The sequence below is a fragment of the Artemia franciscana genome, chromosome 19 (assembly GCF_032884065.1).
Source record: "Artemia franciscana chromosome 19, ASM3288406v1, whole genome shotgun sequence".
Taxonomy (NCBI): domain Eukaryota; kingdom Metazoa; phylum Arthropoda; class Branchiopoda; order Anostraca; family Artemiidae; genus Artemia; species Artemia franciscana.
Window position 1 is genome coordinate 18,006,884 of NC_088881.1, and position 27,001 is coordinate 18,033,884.

At 34.5% G+C, this 27,001-nt stretch overlaps 1 protein-coding gene across 2 annotated transcripts in view; it reads right to left on the bottom strand.

Moving 5' to 3' along the window:
* Window positions 1–27,001, bottom strand: part of LOC136039365 (aconitate hydratase, mitochondrial-like) — a 91,838-nt gene that overhangs the window by 37,619 nt on the left and 27,218 nt on the right. For both annotated transcript variants that reach the window (XM_065723032.1, XM_065723033.1), the window contains exons 3-11: window positions 25,837–26,062; window positions 24,170–24,295; window positions 20,445–20,603; window positions 18,336–18,486; window positions 16,628–16,803; window positions 10,829–10,958; window positions 7,650–7,807; window positions 3,671–3,810; window positions 1,811–1,929 (exon numbers count right to left, since the gene is read on the bottom strand). In XM_065723032.1, coding sequence (XP_065579104.1) covers window positions 1,811–1,929; window positions 3,671–3,810; window positions 7,650–7,807; window positions 10,829–10,958; window positions 16,628–16,803; window positions 18,336–18,486; window positions 20,445–20,603; window positions 24,170–24,295; window positions 25,837–26,062 — 1,385 coding nt within the window. The remainder of the gene's footprint in view (window positions 1–1,810; window positions 1,930–3,670; window positions 3,811–7,649; window positions 7,808–10,828; window positions 10,959–16,627; window positions 16,804–18,335; window positions 18,487–20,444; window positions 20,604–24,169; window positions 24,296–25,836; window positions 26,063–27,001) is intronic.

Consider the following 27,001-nt stretch of genomic DNA (forward strand, 5'->3'; position numbering starts at 1 on the left):
ATTTATATATCCCCCTGTGGCCCCGGCGTCCCCATTATAGTTGTGTCCCTGTGTCCCGGTCGTCATTTATATTCCCTGTGTCCCGGTCGTCATTTGTGTCCCGGTGTCCCGGTCTGTATATACATTCGTTTTTGAATTGGTATATGATGAAATAAATTTCTGTGTTTTTCCCCTTTTTTTTCTTTTTAGTTTTGTTTTGGTTTTTACCATTTTTTTAGTTTTATTTTTTCTTTTTTCTTTTTAGTTTTTTTTTAGTTTTTACCTTTTTATTTTTTTTTATTTTTATTTTTTTTAGTATTGTTTTTCTCCTTTATTTTTCAGTTTTTTCCTTTTTTATTTTTTCCTCGGCACGCTTTCTTTTCTTACTTTCTCTATCAGCCGAAAGTTTTTTGGCATAGAATCTTTGAGCAACTTCCTCGGCTGTTGCCATTGTATACAACATTCTTCGCTGTCCCATTGTCTGTGCATATAAATAGATTGTCAGGTTTACCGACTCTTGAACATGAAACATATAATTTACCATGGGAAAAACAATCCGTATTCAGACCTATACCTCATGATTCTAATGATTGCCCTTGAGCTTTGTTGATGGTGATTGCTAATCGAACATTCCCTGTGTCGCCGTCGTCATTTATATATCCCCCTGTGCCCCCCGGCGTCCCCGTTGTAGTTGTGTCCCTGTGCCCCGATCGTCATTTATACTCCCTGTGTCCCGGTCGTCATTTGTGTCCCGGTGTCCCAGTCTGTAATTTCTCTTTGAGTGTCCCGGTCGTCATTTATATTCCCTGAGTCCCGGTCGTCATTTCTGTCCCGGTGTCCCGGTCTGTATATACATTCGTTTTTGAATTGGTCTTTTTTTAGTTTTTAGTTTTTTACCTTTTTTTAGTTTTTTTTAGTTATACCTCATGATTCTAATTATTGCCCTTGAGCTTTGTTGATGGTGATTGCTAATCGAACATTCTCTGTGTCCCAGTCGTCATTTATATATCCCCCTGTGCCCCCTGGCGTCCCCGTTGTAGTTGTGCCCCTGTGTCCCGGTCGTCATTTATATTCCCTGTGTCCCGGTCATCATTTGTGTCCCGGTGTCCCGGTCTGTATATACATTCATTTTTGAATTGGTATATGATGAAATAAATGTTTGTGTTTTTCCCCTTTTTTTCTTTTTATTTTTTTTTTGGTTTTTACCTTTTTTTTAGTTTTTTTAGTTTTTTTTTCTTTTTAGTTTTTTTGGAGTTTTTACCTTTTCAGTTTTTTTTATTTTTATTTTATTTTTTTTAGTTTTGTTTTTCTCCTTTATTTTTCATTTTTTTTCCTTATTCTATTTTTTCCTCGGCACGCTTTCTTTTCTTACTTTCTCTATCAGCCGCAAGTTTTTTGGCATAGAATCTTGGAGCAGCTTCCTCGGCTGTTGCCATTGTAGGTTCTTCAGTCATTTTACAATTAAACATTTTTCCGTCCACGATCTTCTTAAAATTAAAAATTTGTCTTTTGAGCAGCTTCCTCGGCTTTTGCCATTGTAGGTTCTTCAGTCATTTTACAATTAAACATTTTTTCCGTCCACGATCTTCTTACAATTAAAATTTGTCTTTGAACGATTTTCTTAAATACCTTTAATGACGTCATCGTCATAACAAACATGACGACAAGTAACTTCATGACGACATGACATGATGACATGACGTCAGTAACTAAACAGCACTAAACAGATTATGTTACATGTCAAGTTTATTCCAGAAAAAAATTCTAATCCTTAATATCTGTTTCAAAGGACAACTGAGAACAACTCATTCATGATACCGGCCTAACTTACCATCAGATCCAGTGAGTGTGTCCCTCCTTGGATCAAAGTCCAAAGTACCGGCAAGTGCTAGGGCTGTAACTAATTCTGGTGACGTAACAAAGGCATGCGTAGCCGGATTTGAATCATTCCTGTAAGAAAAAAACATTCGTTGAACAAAAACCCTATAGTCCGACTCGCAATGAGCATATAGTGGCAAACTGCAGTCAGTAAAAATAAAAACTCAACAGAGGTTGGATGCTCATATTCAAACGTTCTGTTAATTTGGAGCTATCACTTGGATATAGGTTTTGAGACCCCATTGGCTATACTCAACGCACAAAAAAAGGAGAAACAAGCGAGGACAATTTTCAGGTAGTAAAAATAAAAGGACAAAAACAGACGAGGTTTTAGTTTCAAATGGAAACCGTCAAAAATTGCACTTTGAATAGATTTCCACTGAAATTTTCTTTCTGGGCCCATTTTGTGACGATGTTGTGACAATGAGCATGATTTTTTGAATAAGTTTTCGGTTCACTTGGATACTTTGATATATATCTACATCATTCGTTGGAGGTTGAAGGATCAAAGAAGCTTCCTTTCTTTGATGTCCTAGTTCTAAAAACGGTTCCTAACGCTGAAATTTCAACAAATAAAAAACTTCTCATAATGATCGTTATTTGCAATTCTCTTCAAACCACCTCTATTCTGTCAAAGAAGTGTGGTTATTTCTATTTGAACGCTTTTTCAATTCCGGAAAATACAAAATAGATCTCATTGTTCGTAGTGGCGTAATTAAAGTACTGGCAAAATCCGTCAACCGTTGGGAGAAAGGCTACAGAAACAAAAACTTTCTATAAACAAATCTCCAAGTGTAAAAGTAGACATGAATGTTTTGAGTCTGCGTTAGTCCCAAAAGCTTTTAGCATCCATATCATTTAGCTCTGTTTGACGAGGCAGCCTTAGTGTCCACATGTCCACAATAGACTATTCATCACAATCTTTAAGGGAAAAAAATGGAAATAAAAGAAAATTACATAGATAAAGACACTGCTTTAAACAAAGATATAGAGTACATTTTTATAGATCCTGCTTATGATTATTATCATATCATAAATTGTAATTTGCCAATTCACACTCCTTCACACCTACCAAAAAACATTACCAAAAACTTAAAATTCTTACCATAAAAAACCACAGAGGTTAGATTAGATCCTTGCCATTTTTCGCAAAAAAAATTTGGCAGTCTAGGGGAAAAACAAACAGAAAAACATGACAAAACGAAAGGGTTGCTCCCGTAACATAAGTAAAAAAAAAAATACTACAACGATTGCAACCTTCGTGTACTAGAAAAATAATGAATCTCCTGGTTATTGCAACTTTGAAAAAAATATACTAATTTGATTTTAGCAAATTAAATATGTCTGGATCCAAAGAAAAGTATATAACAAAGACAATAAGATGAGATCTCAGGAAGGTAATTACAACAGGAAACTAAAAATGAAGAGATAGTAGTGAATATTCAAACTACACTTTCAGCAAAAGCTCTTCGAATGACTTGTTAAGCCAATAATTTTGCTTCAAATTTTGAAGAAAGGAAATGATAAAATCCGTAACTTTAATGTTTACACATAAAAATCTATGATTATTCCTAATCTTACATAGTAATACTGTCTCCGGAAAATTATTTTTTACAATGTGAGCTAGCTACCCATAAACCTTGTAAATTATCTAATTGCCATCTCTAACGTCATATCATCAAGTAACTAATGTTGGTACCCTAAATCTTTTAATAAAGAAATTAATTAACAAGAAAATAGATTACTTTTCAGCTGTTGTTAAAGTCAAATACACTGCCACAAAAAAGCTCAATTACCAAAATAAATGACATACCTAGCAGTAAAGTTTCTATTATACGAAGTAACAATTGTATTCTTTTCCCCTTTCTTGATGTCTTGACGATCCCATTGTCCAATACACGGTCCACAAGCGTTTGCAAGAACAGTGCCCCCAAATTCTCTTAATGTCTCGGCCTGCAAAGAAATAAACGATCAATCGAGAAACACTTCACAATTTAAAAAGGAAAATGAAACAGAACTTCCATGAGTACACAAACCAATGAAAATACTTATGCTTATAAAATACTGCTAAAGATTTTGACGTTAGTGTAGAGAAGGCAGCACACGACCCATATAATTAGAATAAAATATTCTTGTTTACTAGCCATATTTGGGTCTGAAGTAATGCTGACACACAACCTGTCTTGATAATTATCCTTCTTAAATTGGTTGACCCTACATTTCATCCTACGGAGATGCCTCTTGCTGCGATATTCTTCCAGACGTCGACAGTCAGATAAAGCTTTCTGACAAAAAATTCCGACTACAAGTCTCCTATTGGACTTAATAAGTGCGGGCGACAGTGCGACGAGTTATTATCGTCACTTCGACTCCCGCAGAAATTCTGTTGTAAATTTTCTTAGGAGGAATGTCACGCGAATATTCGTTGAAAATAGACATTACTGCAACGTCAAGACGCTACCAAACGACTCAGACAGGGATATTTACAAGGGATGAATTGCAATGTCATTTCCTAAGCACTCGAGTTTAGTTATAAAATATTCATTTACAGAACACCCTTAATCCGAGGATCAATTTTTGACCATATAGACGAATTCCATCCTCTGTCTGCTTCATCAGTCAAAATAAGGTTAATTGTTCCGTCCCTAAGAAGAAAAAAGTATCGGTTACTGATCCTCTAGATAGACACCCGTATTCCTGCTCTTTGCGAAAGGTAAAATTCCTTAACAATCTTTCTGGCTCCGCTGCTAAAGCTGCTTGAAGGAAAGGAGAAACGTCAATTTAGTTTTCATAGTTTGAGGTAGCTCCTTAGACAGACAAGAGCGAGACCCAGGGTGCTAATTTGGGGAGCACTAGTCTTCGTAAAATTGTCCCCAGGCACGTGCCGTCAAATATAACCATTATACCTTAGAAAATAATTTAACGCAGTTTTTTTCCCCGAAAAGTTAAAAGCTTTTTACAATCTTATAATGAACACAAGTTAAGACACGCGATAACAAATTTAAAACGAACACAAATTGCTATAGATACGAAAATGAAACCTAATACGAACAGAATTGACATTGAACAAATAATTTAATCTTTTTTCATCCTATGTACTGTTCGACAGAAAAGAATGAAAAAGATGATAAGAATATAAAGAGGACTGAATATCCAGTCGAAATATCGCCTGGATACTTTAGTTCAGATGCAGCACTCAAGCCCTACCGAAGTAAAGAGCCATATACCTTCAATGTATTATTTTTCCCATGGTACTCCTTATAGCAGGAGTGGTCTCAGAAACTTCAGATGGGGGCTCATTCGATTAAATACAGAAAGTTTTGGTGCTCATCTTAAGATTAGAAACTAATTGAAAGGTAACCAACTTGACTGGATTAAAATGTACAAAAAGATGTTCTGGGCACGGTTCCCTCAAAAATGGGGCATAAAAAAGTGCACCTTCAAACAATTTGGCACGCTTCAAACTGATCAGCAACGGATACCATCCGTTCTTGTACCATCTATCCAGACGGATTGTATCCATTTTTTGGATACCATCCAAAGAAAAATGTCACCTGCCCTTATCCCAGGCAACGATCCTTGAAATTTTTACGCCAATCCGAAAAAGGTTTTTGGATCTTTGCAGGCCTTTTTATGTGAGGGACCCGTGTCCGAACGAAAAAAAGATTTTTAGCTCTTTGTTGTCCACACTTACGGAAAAACCAAAAATTTTTGCCAATTATTTCTAGTGCGTTAGGATCCCAATGGTCCAAGGACTTAAGGATGACATTTTCAATAAGATCGAAAAAATGTGTCCCTATTTCAGGCCCTATTTTCAGAGTGAGGAGAGGGGAGACTTGCACCAAACTAAAATTATTTTTTTAAACTAAGATCCGCTTGACTCAAGGGCTTAAAGTCTTCATTTTTAACCTGTTTTGAGTAAAAAGCTTATTTCTAATTATTTCTAATAATTAATCAATTATTTATTAATAATTATTCCTAGTGCGTTAGGATCCCAATGGTCCAAGGACTTAAGGATGAAATTTTCAAGGAGATCGAAAAAAAAGTGTCCGTTTTTCAGACCCTTCTTAGTAGGAGCTAAGTTTTTCTTTATTTTTTTCCTTCTGTATTTGAATTCCCACAGCCCAATGGATGAGGGATAGAGGTTTTGAGTCAATCAGATAAACAAACATCATAGCCCATGTCTGCCACATTTTTCGCTGACCCGTGCTCAAAAACCTCTTTTTTTATACATTAAGCTAATTCGGCAAAAGAACATGCGAAGTAAGTTTCAATCTGATCAGGCAAAAAAAAATAACTCACTGCTGGGCTCTAGCCTTTAGAAGGTTTAAGGATTTTGTTGGATTAAGTTTAGGCGCAAGATCAATTGGATTTTTATATTATATTAAAAAGATTATTATGAAGATAGATTATATTGCAAAAAAATTAAAAAAAAGAATTGTTACGCAAGAACATCGACCAACGAAAAATTTCAGAAAAAAAAATAAATGAAATCAGCACTTCCGACAAGAATCAAACTCTTGCCTTTAAATCTTAAGCTCTACCCTGTTTAAGGGGTTGGGTCCTGCTCTATTCTGTTTATATTTGTTTTTAAGTATGACGTGATTATTGATCGTTATTCACGTTCGTTTTAGGTTTCATTTATTCATTCAGTTATTTTTCTTTTACTTTGTTTTTGTTAATTTACATAAACATTTATTATTATTATTCTGTTCATTTTATAAACTTTATTATTCTGCTCATTTTAGGTTTTAATGTCTACAGATGCCTCAAGCCATAAGAGTGTTTGCTCATACTGTAGGTATTTGACCCTTATTGTTATCAAAACGTGAGTTTAAAAACTTCAACAAATAAGCGCTCAAAACTAAAGGCAATATAAGCAAAGTTTCTAGGTTGATAGCTCAGATGAAATACAGAATCACAGCCCTATTTAACTTACAAGTACTAAAACTAGACATAAACCATACAATGGCACAAGGAGTAGAAGTCCAATTAGCCCAATTCCACTTAGCAGAAGAAGTCCAATTCTACTTAGTAGAAGTCCAATTCCGTTTAGCAGTAGACGGTTGGCCGAAAAGAACAATCTTCAGCAATCTGTCATCCTTCATCCACAGAACGTGCCTTAGCAATCTAAACCTTTATCTCATTATAGCCCTAAAAGTGGGATTAAACCACATTTTCCGCAGAGCCTACTTTTTGAAGTACGGTAAGTCAGCCGGGTACCCAGAGCAATCCGTAAGCAGATTTTCTCGAAAACATCTAGCAGATCTTCATCTGTTTTTCGGAACACCCATGCTTTCATAACCATATTTGACCACTGTTATCGCTATAGCTTCTATTATCAACAACAACGAACAAAACCAGTTTTGTGGTAGGTATTGGCACCTATTCCAGGTCTAGGGACCTTTTGGCACCCGTACCAAACATATTTACCCAGTGATTTCTCATGGCAAGCACAATAGAAGATAACTAATAGAAGTAAATCCATGGAAAAAACTACAAGAAAAAATTTGTACAATTCTTCAGATTATACAAAATTTCTTAAAAGATTTGGGAGATTTTAGCTCCTAATCTTCAAAAAGTTTCCCTTCACAAACCTAGGCATTAGGACAATGAAGCTAAAAATATTATGAGCGTGGTTTCCCAAAATAGAATTAAATAACTTATATCGCTTAATTTTACAAAGCTTTTTAGTCTACCACCACTATAGGCCTGCTTGTTACCGTTTAACCAAGTTATTTTTGAGTAAAAATCGTCATTTTTGCCTTTCAGGGAAGCAAGAGAGTACTTACTATTCCATCACGTTCAATAGTTGCTCTGATCTGTTCAGATCCTGGGGTTATGTTGAAAGTTGATTTCGCTTTCAAGCCCTTTGTCAAAGCCTCCTTGGCAATAGAGGCACAACGACCCATATCTTCGTAGCTTGAATTTGTACAACTGCCAATCAAACCTAAAACAATTTGGCTTAAATTAGAGATAGAAAAATAAGAAAAGAAAAATTCCCAATGTAAAAGTATAACCAAAGCAAAAGAGAATACTTCGTTCTTCCAGGTTGATAATATTTACTAAGTATATAAAAAAAGGGATAAACATCCTCCGAAACCCTTGCTGTATATATATATCTATATCTATATATATATATATATATATATATATATATATATATATATATATATATATATATATATATATATATATATATATACTAGCTGTTGAGCGCCACCCTAACACCTAGTTGGTGGGGGGCTTCGCGCCCCCCCCCCAGCCCCCCCGCGCGCGTAAGTCGTTACGCGCTATTGTAGTTGTGTCCCTGTGTCCCACCTGTGAATAGAGATATATATATATATATATATATATATATATATATATATATATATATATATATATATATATATATATATATATATATATATATATATATATATTTACCGGGAATACTTTTTTTTTTCAAGAAGTTTTGTTCCCTTTATTCAAGCGAGGACGTAAAAATGATTCAAATATCCAAATCAAATCATTTATAGTACCCTTTACGGAAAAAAAATATTCAGCACAAAATTGAAGAATATTAAGTTATGGGTAGCTATAGAAAAATAAGATGACAACTAAAGAAGGTCGAAATTACAATCAAACGTATAAAGAATAAAAGATAGATAAATAACTATTTATTCACTGCATATACAAGTGGTGTCAATGGGGGGGGGGGATACCTGTTTTAGGTATTTTCATTGAAAAATGGCACTTAGTATTTTCATTGAAGAAATTGAAAAGATAAGAAAATCCCCCCCCTAAAAAACTTAAGACTAAATTTTGACCCTCCTCACTGTGACTACAATTTGACTACAATAAACAAAAATTATGTTTATAAGCAAACAGCAAAAATGCGTAATGGCATGCTCAAGCACAATATACATCCCCGTTATTAGCACAACAAAGAAAAAAAAGCGACAACACTAGAAATTTTAACAAAGGTTTACACTCGAAATCAGTTACACCTTGCTCCCTAACAAAACCAGAACTATAACCAATATCTTTAGGAATTATTTTACTGGGTTATTCTAAGAGAGCTCTGCTACATCTTTTCTAATCAGATTTAGTTAGAAATCCTGTTTTTTTTTGTTTTTCTTTTAGAGAATCTGCGTTTTGTTAATACAATCTATAATCGCTATTGGAATTAAATTTTGAACTTTTGCCAGTGTGACCCATATTAAACGCTGATTGTAGTGTTGGTTTTGATTCAAAATAGAAATCAGATTTCTGAGATGCTGAATAATCATGGAACATCATGTTATATGAACTGACAACAAGAAGGAGCAGCAAGAGAACAGTTAAAATTTACGACACATATATAATGCCCTTCCACAGACCCAATGCAAAGCACCAACAGCAAATGACAAACTCAACCGAAATGACCTTTAATAGCTGCAGATGGCACACCTTAAAATCCGCGGCAAAAACCTAATTTTGAGCAAAATAAAAAAAAGCCAAAAGAAGAGTGAACTAGCCTACTTGAGACTGCTACCTAATTGTTGTCTACTTGAATGGAGCATTCCGCACGAATGCAGAAACATGGCTCGAAAAAGAAAGCTTGGCAGACAGTACTCTCTAACATTGACTATAAAACTCCACTTGAGCTTAGACGCTGTAAGTTATAGCTCAAGAACAACCCAATACCATTCTTTATGGCCCCATGCAAGAAATAAATGCAGCCTGGGCTCATCTGGAAGTTATATCCTTAACTCTTCCTCACAACAAGCTGAACTTGGCTGAACATGTAAGGTCTACAGCTTAAAACTGCAATTTGTTAATGAAGTTCAATGCTTTATCTTGAAAATTTTTTACAAATGGACAATTCTAAGTATTTTCCATCACTAGCCACATCTTATCTCCATCTTTCTAGCAGTTATTTAATGAAAAAAAAATCAGGAAAAAAATAAAAAAATTTCTTTGTAAAAATTGAAGCAGTGTCATACATTGAGCTAGACGGCTTTAAGCTAGACGATACATTGTCTGAGCTAGACGGATTTGGGGGGGGGGGGTGTTGGTACTGCCGCCCACTTCGGCATTTCAAGGTAAGTTTTGAAGACCTGTGTAACATTTAGCCGAGCACTGTCAGTGAATCCACTTTTCGTCATCAGTCACAATGCAATGCAAAAGGCTCGTCTAATTTTGCTATTTGATTGGCATTTTCCACCTGAAAAAAACATCTTTCAACGTTCCACGGCTGCAATTCGTATGACACTCAATTTCCTTGCTTTTAGACCATTTTCAATGCTTCCAAACACTTGAAAATGGCTTGCTGACTCATAGCTAATGGGTCTGCAAGTTTTTCTTGTGCTTTATATGGATGTTCATCGAGTAATGTCTTCCCGCCATTCCTTATTCTTGAAATTTTTTTGAATGTCCCAGAAGCTCTTTGTCAACAGTATCTTTAAAATGAGTTTTTACTGCGGAGGTAAACAGCGAAGGTGAAACTTAATACAAACAAAACTTATTGCTTCGCAAATTACAAAAAAAATATCAATTAAACTAGCTGAAATAAACAGGTTCGTGATATTTAAAAATATTTATAGAATTATAAAACCTAACGGAGTCGTTTTTAGCCAATTATCCAAATTTTCATCTTGGGGAAAAAATATTATACCCACCAAATAAATACCTTTTCTCACTGACTTTGGCAGCCGCTATGCACATACAAATGGCATATGCATATGTACATACAAATATTCATAAATGCAAATGATGGCTTCTCTTGTCGATTTCCGGTTTTAATTGCTAGGTTTTATAAATAAATAAAAACACGCACAGATTAAACTAAGTGTTGCTCCCGTAACACAATTAGGTTAAGACAAACCACCTAAACTGTATTATAGAATCGGTTAGAAACTCTACAGAACAGCGAAAAAAACTGACTCCAAGTTAAAAAAACAAAGAAGGCTAAAAAAAAGGGTATAAATAAGCAAACAAATCTAACCGACTCTGATGTCCAAAGGCCATCCGTGTTTCTTAGCTTCTTCACCAAGTTGGCCGATAGGATTAGCCAAATCAGGAGTAAAGGGGCCATTAACATGAGGCTCAAGCTCGCTCAAATTGATCTCGATCAACTGTAATAGTTATAAACAAGAAAATTAATATCAGAAGAAATAGCCAATTCGCAGCTCGGGAACGTTTCCGATCGGAAATGATGCTCAGATCTTTGACCCTAGCGTTCTTATTATTTTTTTTTTTTTTTACAGCCTTAGGGTCCGCTTTTAACCTTGTTATTTGTGGTAGTTTTTCTACTCTGGGAGGTACCCATCCTTCAATTGGTTTTTCGCCTATATCTCCGAAATTATTTAACCGAAACCCATGTTTTTTTTTTCAAAGAGTACAATTGTTAAAACCATAAAAACAAATCATCGGTATTAGTTTTATTATGGCTGCAAATAATTTTCTTATAGCACTAAATACTCTCCAAGATTTTAATGGATTTTATTGTAACGTAAAACTCATTTGGCAGGGTATATTTAGGTTCCCGTATTATAACGTGGCATGACTGTGAAAGAGCTAGTTTACAGACCTTACTAATTATTATACAGAGGATAAACAACTACATACTGAAAGGTAGAAGTAGTAGAGAATTACCTATTATAAATTATAAAAATGCTCTGCAGTCAACTCTAATATTCAGTTTCCAGATAAATCATGACCAATTTTAAGAATGTAAACATCATTCCTTAGGATCTGAGTGGTTAGGTCTATTACACGCCAATGTCAGCAAACATTAGCTTATCACTCGAACCTGTTCTTGGGGAATGCATAAAGACCGACGATTTTTTATACCGCAGCCGCAATCGTGCACTAAATTGCCCATAAGGGGAAAAGGACGAGCAGGACACTCTAAATTAGGGATGAATTAATTCCAAAACTGGCCGGGAAATATTGGAGAGGCGGGAAGCGGTTAAAAATAGAAGTTTTAAACTAATTGCTTTCAACCGGACATCTTAGTGAAAGCATACTATCATTTTCTTATTGAACCTAAGTCGAGAAATTATCAATAAATGTGGAAGAAGATATCGATAATTTACCTTTTGCTTCCCTTGAACTACCCTACCTTTTTCAACTTTAACTAAAATACATTTCAATCGTTATTAGTTTATTCTAATGAGATCTTGAGAAATTGCCTTGCGAACAATGTTCCAGTTTTTAATTGGGATATTTTTTATTTAAATTGATCTTACGACTGCTTTCAATTCCAGAAGTTAGAAACAAAAGCCTTAGAAGGCAATCTTAATGCTTCACAAAGAAGAGTATTATCCCATTTCAATTTCATAATTTTCAAGGAAGCAAAAACAGCTTTCTGACATCATCTTTCATGAGTATATCATTGAAAATCATAAAAGGCCTCGCAGTTACTAGTTACAAAAGAAGAGCTGGAACCGTCAGTAGAATGCTCTAATATTGATAGGGTTGTTTTAACAAGCAGGATGAGATCGCTGAAGATAAGTGCATACGAATCCGACACAAAGACGGCAGCGTACCCCCTGATTCAAGTAAACATGTAAGGACAATAAAACATGGTACGATGACAGAATACAAAATAGTATTGACACTAGATTGTTGTCTTTTTACAGCCAATTCTAGTAGATATTTTGGATACTTTTTGTGGGACTTAAAATAGTGATGTGACGACGCCCAGATTTTCTCGATTCCAATCCTACTCCAGGTTCCACCTCAATTTCTAATTCTATTAGCAATTCTGGATTCTAAAAATACTTACCCTTCGTGTTTTTTACCGTATCAGTGACTATCACAAGACTTTATGTAGCTATTTTACCGTATCAACTTGATAATAAACTTGTTTCGGAAAAAAAAAGCTGCCTATCAATCATTTGCTGGCCCAAATTTCAGGCTTAAAAACAAACACTAAAAAAAAGTTAGTTACGTCTCAGGAAGTTAAAGTGCGTTTTCGCTAGGACGGCGACAAACAAAAGATTGTCACCTCTATAAACAGTTGTGTTCTTTTTTTTTTCTTGTGCTGAAATGGGCGTGCTTCCTGTGTATGTCAATGATGTAGATTATGTTTATCTTTTTCTTCCTTTTTTTTTGCATGAAACAGCTGTAATTGATTCTGAAAATAAGTTAGTTATATTTCAAGTCGTATGCATCACAATAGCACTACTTAGGTAAAGGGCGATGCTGGCACAATGTATTATTTTTTTAGACCAGTGCACTTTGTATAGAAGTTGTCTCAGAAACTTCAGAAAGGGCTAATTCGACTGGAAATTGAGAGGACAAGTGCCCTTTTTAATAGCCAAAAGTGATTGAACGGCAAATAGTCTTCCACCACGCCCATCATTCCACAAGCACTTCCGATCAATATTTCGAGATAACCATTTTGTTCAACGTAGTTGAAAGGTCTGAAAATTATGTCTTTGAGGATGACACACGCCCCGCAACCATCAGGGCAAAAGGTTGTAAGTTATGCCCTAAGGCAAATAAGGGCATATAATGTTTAGAAAACGTGGTCATACAAACTTTGGAGGGGACTCATTGAATTAGTAATCATAAGTTCTAATGCCCTTTTTAAGAGTCAAAGTGATCGGAGGGTAGCTAACTCCCCCCCCCCCGCCCACACATACATAGATCGTATTTTACCAAAATGCATCCTATGGAAATTTTGAGACATTAGTCTTATTCGAACCAATCCAAAGATCATATAACAAGGCTTTTGGGGTTGATGCAAAGCACCAGAGCTATGGGGCGAGGGTTGTAAGTTATGTCCTGGGTTGGTTCAAGGTTTTTATGGAAAGGATGGTTGTTTAACTTTTCAACATACATATCTAATTGAAATTGTGAAATAGCGATTTTGTTCACCAAGAAAGACCGAGGGTATTAAGTTCAAACTTTCGGAGCTACTTCTATTACTACTTCTGTTCCTAAAATTTAACTAAATCAAAAGTATGTAAGTATAGCCAAGCTGTCAAAGAGCATAGATAAAATTTTTAGGGAATGGTGTTAAGATTTATTTTTCAGGTGAACTAGAGGAGGTATGAAACTAAATTAAACATTACGATTTGTGTTAAGATTTTCAAAAGGGTGTGTTGTTAAAAGTTGTTGAAAAAGATTCTCCAGCATACAAGCAGCAGGCCAAACTATGAATTCTTAAAGAAAAATCGAATAGATTTAAACTATTATTTTCTTTTTCCCTGAAAAAGACTAGGTCAATACAAAACGAAAAGAAACTAATTAGAAGAACTTTTTCCACAAAATAAGTTTTTCAAGGAAAAGTAAACAACTCCACTAAACTAAAAATGAGCAAAAATAGAATCAAATAATCTACCAAGCGTAGAACTACCGCAAATCAGCATCGACAAATAAATGAAACCCAAAACGAACATAAATTACAATAAATAACCGAGTCAAACTCAAAACGAGCAGAAATTAATATGGGTAGGATTTAAAAACCCCTAGGCCTTTCCAAGGCCAGAACATAATTTGCACTTTACTGAATAACATTTAAATTTTTTCAATTTTACAACTTTAATAAATCAAATATTATAAAGATTTTAAGGAATAAATATCAGCATATGTATAATAAACTGGCAATGTACATTCACTTGTATTTTTTTTTCAGTAGAGTGCAAATTATGTTCAGGCCTTTGGAAGGCATAAAAGTTTTAAACCCTACTCATGTTGAATTCTGCTCGTTCTGAGTTTGACCCGGTTATTTATTGTAATTTCTGTTCGTTTTGGGTTTCATTTATTTATTAATGCTGATTTGTGGTAGTCTTACGCTTGGTAGATTATTTGATTTGATTTTGCTCATTTTTAGTTTAATGGAGTTCTTTGCTTTTCTTTAAAAAACTTAGTTTATGGAAAAAGTTATTTTTATTAATATAACTTAAAATACAAGCAGAGGCGAGGTATGTACACCTCAAAGATGAAGATATTGTATAATAGTTCATTTAATTATTTTTCCTTACCTATTAATATTTATAATCCAAATAACGTTAATTAAGCCATTATAAGTTAAAAAATAAGGTGATGCAATGTGCGCAAAGTGCTATTTATTGTTGATGGAAACAAAATGTGAAATTTAAATACGCCACGTTAGATCAACGATGCAAAGTCAAAGTTGACTAATAAAATCTAGCAATCCCCGACTCGTTGGTAAAGGCTCACTCACAGTGATTTTATTACTGTCATGATTCCGCTAGTGCTATCTCGAACCAATCAGAATAATTCACAAAATTTTTCAACCAATAAGAAAATTCAACAAAAAATGTTTCACCCAAATTAATTCAAGCCGAATCTCAGTGTTAGGGAAATGTCACTGTAAATTCTTGGTTTATCGACTTTAAATTCCAAGCAAATTTTAATTCTAATTTATCGAATTATTAGAACAGCGCATTACATTTTCGGCACTGACCATAATTCCCTTTTCTTCAACCCCGGGGGTATTTCTGGTTTCCTCGTGTTTATGTTACCTAAAAGTTTCTATATAAGAGACCCAGTTTTCTTTGATTCTCCTTTGAGAATGAAGGAGGCTACTAAAATTTAAGGAAAATGTGATAGTTATTTGAAGTGTTTTTGATCGAATATTTTGTGCTGCAGTCTTAACTAGCTGGAAGACAATAGTGCCCGGTGTAGGCCTATTTTATAGTTCTTAGCAATTCTTGATTTTCTGATAACATTGTATTTCATTCTTTCTTAATTCCAAACTCTTTTGAATTAAAAAAATAAAATATACCAGCCTAAAAAGCAATACGTCACCAGTTACATGATAGTTAAAAAATAGGCATTGAAATTATATAAATAAACACAAAAAGGTTAAAGTCAGACAACAGTGAAAATCAAAAACCATTTTATAAACTGGAATACCAGATAAGATACTTTTGAAGCTGGCTTTGGGACAGTTCCTAAAATAAATTAATAATTATAATTGAATAAATAATAACTTAAGGGTAGTCCTGACTCTAAGCATTGCAAATACAGAGTTTCTTAACACGAATCACTTAATTAATATTGCTAAGAATTCACTAAGAATAGAGGATGTTTCTGAAACTACATTAATAGTTTACACACTGGTTGGCATCTAAACAAATATGGCAAGAAGAAATAAGCTATATCCCATAGTGGCCTATCTTCTAAGCAATGTATTGTGATCCAGTCAAAACCCAAGAAAACGGCTAATGTAAACAACTTACTATCGAGCTAAGTGTATTGCAACAACTATGTGCGTCTTTACAACGTGTTTAGTGATTTGCACATTAAAAACGTGTTATGTACAGTGTGTAACTGATCCCAAGCCCTCAAATATAATGTTATCACTGTTTATAAATAACCAAATTTAGATACTAACGATTCTCTGAAAAAAAAATTTTAATGAACAACAATGGCCTGCCATAAAAAAAATAAAAAAGACGAAGATCATGATTTGGTTTCTTTTTTTTTTTTTTTTTTTTTTTTTCACTTTCCGCGCTATTTGGTTTTACCAGTTTCGCTTCATCCTAGTTTTTTCACTCATATTTTTTTGCATTTTCTTCTGATTTCTGATATAGCGCTGAAAAAGGGAGGCGGTATTCCTCCCGAAATAATACATTTTTTGTTTCCTAAAAAAAAAAGAAATTAAAATCCTACCATAAGCAGAAAAACGAAAGATTCCTCTCTAATTATTAACACAATCTTTTTTCGCCACTTTTACGCAACAACAGCTTTCTTATGACGAAATATGTTGCCAAATTAAAGATGACACCACGAATAACACCAAAAAAAGAAGAGGGAGACAAACCTCATCGTAGGGTGCATCATCATCTGGGGTTAGAAGATCTTTCTCATGATCATCAGCTGCGTTTGCGATCTCAGAACGACCAGTTGCCTTCAAGTAGTCATGCATTCTGTGATTGTAGGGAAAAACTGATGTAGTAGCTCCGATCTCAGCACCCATATTACAAATTGTAGCCATACCTAGAAGCAAAAAAAGACATACGAGTCAAAAATGATTCTGTAACAGATTGGTCTTCAGCACTTATTTAAATCTTCTCTTCTTCGTTTTCTCTTCATTGTTGTGGCCTTGTTCATTCACCTTTGCTTTTTAATTTTTTCGAAGCTGCATGTAACTTCAAAATTATTTAATATCTTAGTTGGCTTTAACGTTTGTTTTTTCAGTTATTTGTATCATTAGTTTAATTTATTAAGTATTCTGCTGGATGACAGAAACGCAGCATTAAATTCTTGTATGATTAAATATAAGGATTATATTAGTAATTCTGGGACGACTGGAAACGAAAACTTAATCCATTTTTGGAGAGCCCCTAACCCTCAACTGGAAATTTCTATTGTACAAAAGTGTCCCCATGACCGCGTGAACTTACTTATACACGATTCAATACATTTAAAAAAAAAACGGCCCCTTTTTGGGCAGAATATATTTTTGCTATCCTTATTATTATTTCCTTTTACACTGGGGTCTCATTGGTCTAAGGATTTGAAGATGCACGTTTTGAACTGATGAAAAAGAATTTCTTTGGCCTATTTTCAGAGAGCCCAATTTATCGACGAAAGTTTTAAACTTGCAAGAGTCAAAAGTTTTGACCTATTTTTCAGCCATTTAACACACTACTCCACAAAAATCTGAGGTCATCTTGGTTCAAGGAATGATCCCTGAAAGGTTGAAGTCAATGGGATAGCCATCACAAACAAGCGTTCTTTTTCTATATTGTAAAACTTTAGCCACTAACAATGGGCGATTTCTATAATTTATCATTCTTGCCCCTGGGGTTGCATGGACCATGTCATCCGAAGAGGCAAATTTATCGACATTTTCAACTAATACAATAAATTAATTTATTCAATTAATTATTTCATTTCAAGAAATTGACCATAAGCAAAATTTTCTGAGCCAGCTATTGGGCAAAATAGTGAAAAAAGTATCCTTTTGAAACTGTAGATTCAGATTTAGAGTTGTAAATGTGTTTATTTTAGGAAATTGTTTACTTCCTGTAAATTCTTTTTTTGCTTCGCCAAGACATTGTTCAAAGTGCATAATATTATCAGGAAAAAGTCAATGACACACTGGCCTTTGGGCGGGGGGAGAGGACAGAAAGGTGGCGGCGCCAATCTTACTTGTGGCAATTTCTGTTCGTTTAAGTTTGGCTTAATTGCCATCTTAAGTTCCTTTTAGCTGTCATTTATTCATTCATAACAACTTTAGTTCAGTTTAAATTTGACTTTATATATGACTTCAATGGTGGTGTTTGAAACTTTTTTTTAAAGATTTTTCTTGGGATACGGTTTCCCAATCTAATAAACAAAACGTCAACATAACAACCATTTTGGCTCCTTCTAAAACTTTCTTCAAAAACCAGCTTCTGAAACAGTTCCGATTAAAAAGAAATATCAAATCCATGCTTTCACTTGAATATTACTTAAAGTGGAAATAACACCCAAAAAAAGCGAAATAAAACAAACAGAAAAAATGTAGGAGATAGTAGGCTTGCCTGTGCAAGAAATGGACTTGACACCTTCGCCAAAATATTCAACAATAGCTCCAGTACCACCCTTAACAGTCAGTATTCCGGCTACTTTAAGGATAACATCTTTGGCAGAGGTCCATCCACTCAATTGACCAGTCAGTTTAACTCCAATCACCTAGAATAGTAAGACTTGACTCAAAAAAGTATATTTTAGACTCAAATATTACTCCTTGCATCAGTATGCAGTAGACTTTAAACAAATTAAAATCTAACGGTGTGAAAAGATCTTGTGAACAGATTAAAAGCTCTTGTTCAAGTAACTAAACACAGATGCAATTTATACCAGTTACTTAAAAAGTAGCGGAAACTTGCTGGGAATAGACATTAGAAATATTGGTACGATTCTATTCTAGCCACAAAAAGTCAACTAACATCAATTGGCATCGTTCAATATTTACGGCTTAAGAATTTACACAGCAGTCCATTGTACGGCGGTCTGATTTTGCCATTTGGTAGACATTTTTTTTAGTAAAACACCCAATCCTCGGTGTAAGCTTTTTAGAAATCGAATAACGTCGAATATTTGAAGATCGCTACATTATATTTTTACTAACCTAATCAAAAGGTTCCATAAACCTGAAGAAATTTTCGGGTAATAACATGGGTATTCTTGCATTCCCTTTATTCAGCAAATAATTATTTTTAAAGCCTATTATAGTTCAGTCGAATACTGCTATGAAAAGTAAGGCTTTGAAAACGTGTGATTTTCTCTATGTAAAATGAAGCATACATTTAGAAATCATTTCTAATGTTGTTACATCTTATCAGTTTTTCTCATTATACTAAAAGAAACTTTCCTTCTGAACAAGCGAGAACCTGCTTTCCAATGCTGATAGACAAGCCTTGATTTTCCAAAAAAAACTGAAGCTTGTTTTAGATTTCTCGGTACAGAATTTTTTCAGTGAATTACCATTATAAAATATTTTCATGAAACCTCTTGGACACTGAATAATCTCAAGCATGCAGAGAAAATCATAATATCTCTTCGATAATCAAAACAAAATTTTCGCATCTTTTTCATTTTCAAGGAGAAAAAAGCCTGAAGATCCATTAATCACAATAAAAAAAGGTGCGAGTTCAATAGGTCTAGATGGACGAAAAGCGGCAAGGAGTGTTTTGTCACTGACCAGTTTTACATGCAAAAGGATATAGTAGTAGACACGCTAAATTCTGAATAACCAATTCCTGCTTCTTCTAGAAGACAATAAACCTTGGTATTAAACTTGTACTGCCTCTTGGATATTCTTCCTAACTTTTAGTAAAGAGGATCTGTTTCACATATAAAAAATATTGAAGTTGGTAAAGTACTAGTAATAGGGCTATATCTTGACCACCATTTCCACAGCTGATAATTTACACTTCAGTTTAACATTTACCCACCCAACCTCAAGGAGGTGCAATCAACTGTAAACAAGGAGAAAGGGGGGTTAACTAAGTATTATCTGGGACCTTTAAAACCCTCCAAAGTCTTCATCTAGGAGACAAACATCGTTTAACCAATATGCTTCAAAATTAGTGTCCTTAAAGCGAAAACTCTCATGTTTACGATTGGGATGGAGGAGGGATGCGATTAACCTTTATTTCGTTTCAAAGTTAAAAATATCCGAATACAGAACAACAATAAGATAGATTATTATAAAAGTATAAGAAAATCATTTTATATTAAAAATATTTTCTAATATATTATATTAAAATATTATTAATTTATTAAAAATATCTTTATATTATATTAAAAAGATTATTATGAATATAGATTATGATGGAAAAAATTGCGAAAAAGAATCGTTACGCAAGAACATTAGCCAACAAAAACTTTCAGAACAAAAGATTTGAAATCAGCACATAAAATCCAAAAAGAATCAACCTCTCGTCACCATTAGAGAGACAATTTTTTTTTTTTTTAGTTTTCTTTCCAATAACTTAGATAACTTCGTAAAATTCTTCCTCTTCATAATGGAAAGGACCGCAACGACGAGCTTCATTCAAATTTAAGACACTCATGTGATGGATTTGGTTTCTTTTTTCTTTTAAACAATTATTGTCGAAATATAATTTATACTTTTTATTACGAACCTTAGGGCACTTCAATTCCCATGGAATATTTGCCATAACATCCACTGCATCAGCTCCACCAACCCCGATACACAAGCCACCAAGTCCACCACCGTTTGGAGTGTGGCTGTCAGTTCCAATCATAAGAAGACCAGGAAAGGCGTAGTTTTCAAGAATAATCTAGAATTAAAATGACAAACAATAACTTATGCAGCATAGGCAAATCATTCAATCTAGAAGATAACCCAAGTCGTAAGATACCAAATGTTCCTCCTTATGAAAAAAAATGAAAACAATCATATACATCATTAAAGAGTCTCTTATACGGCTTGGAAAATCTATAAGGGCGTAACTTATTACTAGAAGGGTTATAATAACCTAGCAACAGAGCCTGTTGGGTAGCAGACATAAGAAAAGAAAAAATACATGGGGCATATGCTCTTTTGTGAGGACCAGAGGAGAAATATCTTCCCCTTCCCCAACACAAAATTCGAAGTCGCCTTATATCCCTCCAATAAAAAATCGCGAAAGCTTCAACTTGATCACCCAATCGCAAAACAATATAGAGCAAACTTATCAAAACAGGGTATTAAAATTGCCAAAATTTTGATGATTGCGGTGAAACCCAATGATTGCATAATGATGATTTTCGTTGTATAATATGGCACGATTGTTTCCAAAGCAAAATTAATTCTGCTTTGAAGATACTTGCTGAGAATTTCATGTATTAGGTAATTAAATAGGTAGATAGGCTACAATGGGGTAAGAGAAAAGTCGTACACCCAAGAAAGAGTTATGAGGAGATTATAAAAGAAAACCAAAGAATTCCTGGAGATTTCCAGGTAGGCGATTAAAACCAAGCCCTTAAACAGTCACTATGGAGCCCCATGGAGGAGGAGTGATTTTCAGAGTGATTGCATTGGGCGTTGAACGCTACAGTGAATTTAACGGAATTGTAGCAGTAGACGCCTTGAACTTTTGTCTCATTCGATATGCCTAATTGTTCCCCTTTTTTCATGCTTTGGCTACTTCTGCCACCAGCTATTGTAATTGATCTAAGAAAAAAAATGTTTTTTTTTTAAGTTTGTCAGTTAAAAATAGCTAGTTATGACTTAAGTTTGATACTTATAAAATTTAAGAACACTGTAAAATATAAGACATTTGTGAACCACTCAACGTAAGTTTCCATAAAAAAAAGTCCCTAGGAACCATGTGTGAAAATTTACTTTTAGAACACAAAGCTTTTCAATTTACCACTTTTTCTCAGTTCACGTTTTTTCTAATCTTTCTTTAACCACTATTTTTTTTGGCGACAATGTCTTTGCTTTATGTAGGGCTAAAAAACAAGACAAGTTTTTTCAATTGAGAGTAAGGAACAACGTTAAAACGTAAAACGAACAGAAATTATTACGTATATGAAGAGGATTTTCCCCTTCTCAACACCTCGCTCTTTACGCTAAAGTTTTTTTAGTATTTTTAGAAAAGCTTCTTGTTGTTCTAATTAAGTGGCCCTTGTATTTCAGGAATTGTTCTTAAAGAATTGAGACAAAATTCAAACTATAGCGTAAAGAGCGAGGTGTTGAGGAGAAGGCAATTCCCTTCATATACGCAATATTTTCTGTTTGTTTTAAATTTTAATGTTGCTCCTTAATTTCCGTTGGGAAAACTTGCTTTTTAAAAATTTCTGATCATTTTTGAATAATACCAGGAAATGTGGCCCCACCTCCACGGAGAAACCCCCCTTCTCACGGAATTATCCTCTAGACAATTGAATCTCAATGAAAATTTACCCCCAACAATTACCTTTAACATCTCCACAAGTAAAATTAAGATGGAAAAGAGAAAACAAGACATATAAATTTTGCTTAGGAATTCTTGTAAATTCCCCCAGCGTATAATCTCATCTGATAATATCACTCCTGGAAACTTTCCTACCCATGGAAAATTCCCCCGTGGAAAAATCCCAGCAGAAAATTCGTCCACCCCTCCATACGAAAATGTATACATACTTCCCAATAGTAAATACTATGCGTAAACAATCGGGAACCTTGTAATGTAGACCTTACCCCTGGGGTTGTGGGGGGTTACGTTATATCTAAAGGCACAGTTATTGGGCCTTTCAATTATGATAAACAAAACGGCGATATCAAAATTTTGATTGGACGAATTTGGGGGAAGTTGCCCTCGGGGGCCTAGTTGCCCTCCAATCTTTTTGGTCAATTATAAACGGCACTAGAACTTTAAATTTCCGTTCAAATGAGCCCTTTCACGATACTCTAGGACCCCTGGGTCGATACTATCAACTCTAGGGGAAAAAACAACAACAACAAAAAAAATAAACACGTACCCGTGATCTTTTTTCTGGCAAAAACTAAAAATTCCACATTTTTGCAGATAGGAACTTGAAACATATACAGTATGGTTTTCTGAGACGCTAAACCAGACGGTATGATTTTCATTAAGATTCTAAGACTTTTAGGGGCGTTTCCCCCTTTTTTCCAAAATAAGGCAACTTTTCTCACCCTCGTAGCCTTTAATGGGTAAAACTAAACTTAAAGAAACTTTAATATTTGAAATCCGCATAATAAGCCGATTGTTTTGATATATTGTTTAGCATCAAAATTCGAGTTTCGGTTAGTATTAAGCCGGGTGGTTCCTTACTTACACTTCGTTACCACGAACTGTTTGATGAAAAATACGTTTTCAAAATATGATAAAATATGATTAAAATACGATTGTAAAATATGATAAAAAAAAACATTTTTTCTAAGTCCAAGGTACGTAGTACATATTACAAAAGGAAAGAGCGAATAATATCCAACCAAGATATTACTTATCCCCAAATAAAAGCTGACAAAAACAAGAAAATCTTGATCTATAAAACCTGTTGTGGTATTCAAAAATAAACAGTTCAGATATAACACATCTGTTATCTGTTAAATTTTGTTAAGAATAACTAAGAATCTTTCCATTCTGTGATATTCAATCTACCTGTTTTTTGGTTCAATGTTTGTAATGGAACAAAAAGTTTTTGACACGATGTGACGAGGGCAATATTATCAAAGCTTTATTGCAATTCCCCAGAGTCCATGATATTTTTTTCGATATTTCTACTTGCAGCCGAAATATTCGATACCCTCTTTTAAATTTCACCTTCAGATCCTCATTAGCACTATGCTCGAGCTCCTCTTGCAGTATCATTTCTGCACTTCATTCCTATCGAATGGATTTATAATCCATAGTGATACTTCCATCGTCAGAATATCTTCAAATCTGATCTTGAAGTCACCGTGCAGGGCAATAAAATGTTGAACTTTTCCTTTTAAACAAGTTTGAAAGAGAACAGCTTTCTCTAGAAGGTGTCATACATTGGTCACGCTGCATGGACACTTCTATTTCGCAAAAGGTAGAAGAGACCAGATAAGAATAGGAAATAAAGTCCAGAAACTGTAGTTCAAAGACTACCAATCATAATTTTATTTGTTATCTACAAATTTCAGGGCATATTATCCAGCTGAGCTTCGTAATTTTTTAGACATTCTTTTATCTTGTTTGAACAATCAAAGAAAGAAGAAAACTGCGTGTGCAACAGAATTTCTCCTCTTCGTTTCTAGACTAACACAAAACTGTGGAGGAGTTCCTACTCATTCAAGTGTGATCTGCATAAGTAAATATAAAATATAAAACAATAGAAAAAGTTATAGATACAAGGGCCAAAAAAAAAAGAATTAATAAAATTGCCATACCTGGTGAATAATACCAGAGCCAGGTTTCCAAAATCCCACTCCATATTTTGCGCCAGCTGTTGCTAGAAAATTGTATACTTCCTTATTCAAATCTTTGGCACGCTTCAAGTCTTCATCACCTCCAACCTAAAATGGATACCAAGTAACACTCATGAAACCTTGGGAGAAAAAAATAACCTCAGATCCCCTTCAGTACATTCTCAAGTACTAAATAAGATGCCTTGCGCTGATTTTTCATTTCTTTCTTTTTTGGCAGGGGGTTGGGCTGTTCTTATAAACTAACAAACTAATTTAATAGGCAAGATGAATATATATTAACTTAAATCTGCCAAACCGTTCAACACAGTTTTTAGCCAACAAGACTTTCGTTGTGTTTCTAACGATTCAACAACAAACCAAATTGTGTATCCAAACAACCAGCGAACAAACGAAGTGAGAAACACAGTTGCTAACCAACGAGGAAATTTATTGTGTTTTCAACCAAACTTTTAGACTGTATTCAAACATGTGACAAAATCCATGCTGTATGTTTTAGCCCTTTTGTTTTAGTTTTTTATGCTAGTTTCTTTCTCTTTTCTTTTTAGTTTTCCTGATGCGACTTTTCCTGCTGAAAGGAAATGTTATCAGATTTTTCCTTCAGCTTGATTAGTTCTAGCCAAAGGTTTTTTTAAGCTTTTTCTTTTCAAAAAAGGCCCTGAATCCTACAAAAGAACTTCTGATAATTTAGCTTTTGGCAGGATTTAGGTATTTTGATTTTAAAATAAAAACAAACTACGGGTAGGTAAGTTTTCTTTAAGTGACATTTTGTGCTGAATTCACAGTCACATTTTTCGTCAAACGCTAGCACTTTTTGTACAATATGTTTTGTTTTTTTTATCCACAAAACCTTGCATTCAACAAAACTAAAAGCTAAAACACCTGAATGTTCACATTAATTAACCCACCGTCTGGTGATCATTTTCTGATGATTATTTTCAAAGAATAATTGATCATACATTTTATTCAATTAAGCGTTTTACCTAGTCAGGAATTTAATTTTACAGCTGTACAAGCAGTTCCTCATAGCATATACAAAAAAATGTAATTAAACTGATCTTTTTAATTAAAAACCAAAAGATGTTAAGCATTAAAAAAAAAATTAGACAGATTCCATTTTAAGAAATTTGTGTGGTATAGCATTTATAAAGCCAAAATATATTTCATACCAAAACTGCAACAGAATCGATTACAGTAGTCAATAAATGTTTAGTGACGTATTTGATAAAGCAGAACTACTCTAATAACTCAAAGGTAAGACATGATCCTTTGTGAAATTAGGTTGTAGCATTTCCGGGACACGGCAGTATCCAGAGTCGTAACTTGTAAACTTTTGAATGTCAAATTCACAGCTCATACCCTAAAGATCTCCCTCAATGAGGCCGAAAAATGATACTACAACGCTCAAGGACTGCAGATCCTGCTTCACTCAGCTGACAATCATGGCAGCAGAAGGAGCATCCGCACTCTAGTGAAGAAAGTACAACAAGGATCCTAGACAATCTTCAAGAAGGGTTGTGACTTTGGTAAGCCAAGAGAGTCAAGTAGTTCACAGATTTACTTTTGCGTTGTGGGCTACAAAAAATCTTATTGGATTATAATTTTGAAGCCTTATTCAAAACTTAAAATACCTGTGCTTCGATAAGATGATCACAGTGAATTGTGGATGGAACAGCTACAGTTGGCAATCCCGACGAAATGAATTGAAGCATAGCCATTTGGGCTGTGGCATCTTGCATAGCCACTCTGTCTGGGCGGAGCCTCAAATAGCTTGTTCCTCGTTTCAGTTCTTGATTTTTTGGATCATCTAGATGTGAATACAAAATCTTCTCTGAAACAGTCATTGGCCTTTGAAGCCTAAAAAAGGAAATATTATCTCAAGCTGCTTCTCCTTAATATTTTTTTCATTTTCATCTATTGTTGACAGTTATAATAAGCTTGAATAAAAAAGAAAAAAATTATCAGGTCCAAACTATAATAGACGGCAAAACAATTAACATAGCAAATATCAAATGTACATTTACTTGCAAAAAGTCAAGCATTAACAAGAAAAAACAAGAGCTAAGAGCTCATATGGCACTTGTGACGAGGCGAGAAGAGCTAAGAGCCAAGAGATCATATGGTATGAGCTCTAACAAAATTCTATGAATCAATAGATTGATTTAAAAAGGAAAATAAGAGGCTTAATGCCGGTCAGGATTTAAAATAAGAGCTCTGAGTCACGATGTCCTTCTAAATATCAAAATTCATTAAGATCCGATCACCCACTCGTAAGTTATAAATACCTAATTTTTTCTAATTTTTCCTCTCCCTTTAGCCCCCAGATGGTCGAATCTGGGAAAACGACTTTATCAAGCCAAATTGTGCAGCTCCCTGACACGCCTACCAATTTTCATCGTCCTAGCACGTCCAGAAGCGCCATACTCGCCAAATCACTGAACCCTTCCCCCCAACTCCCCCAAAGAGAGCGAATCCAGAATGATTCTGTCAATCACGTATCAAAGACATTTGTTTATTCTATCCACCAAGCTTCATCCCGATTCCTCCACTCCAAGTGTTTTTTCCAGGATTTCCCCCTCCAACTCCAAATAAGAGCTCTGAGACATGAATTCCTTCTAAAAATCAAATTTCATTAAGATCCGATCATCTATTCGTAAGATAAAAATACCCCAATTTTCACGTTTTCCAAGAATTCCAGTTTCCCCCTCCAACTCCCCCAATGTCACAGGATATGGTCGGAATTTAAAATTAGAACTTTAAAGCACAAGATCCTTCTAAATATCAAATTTCATTATG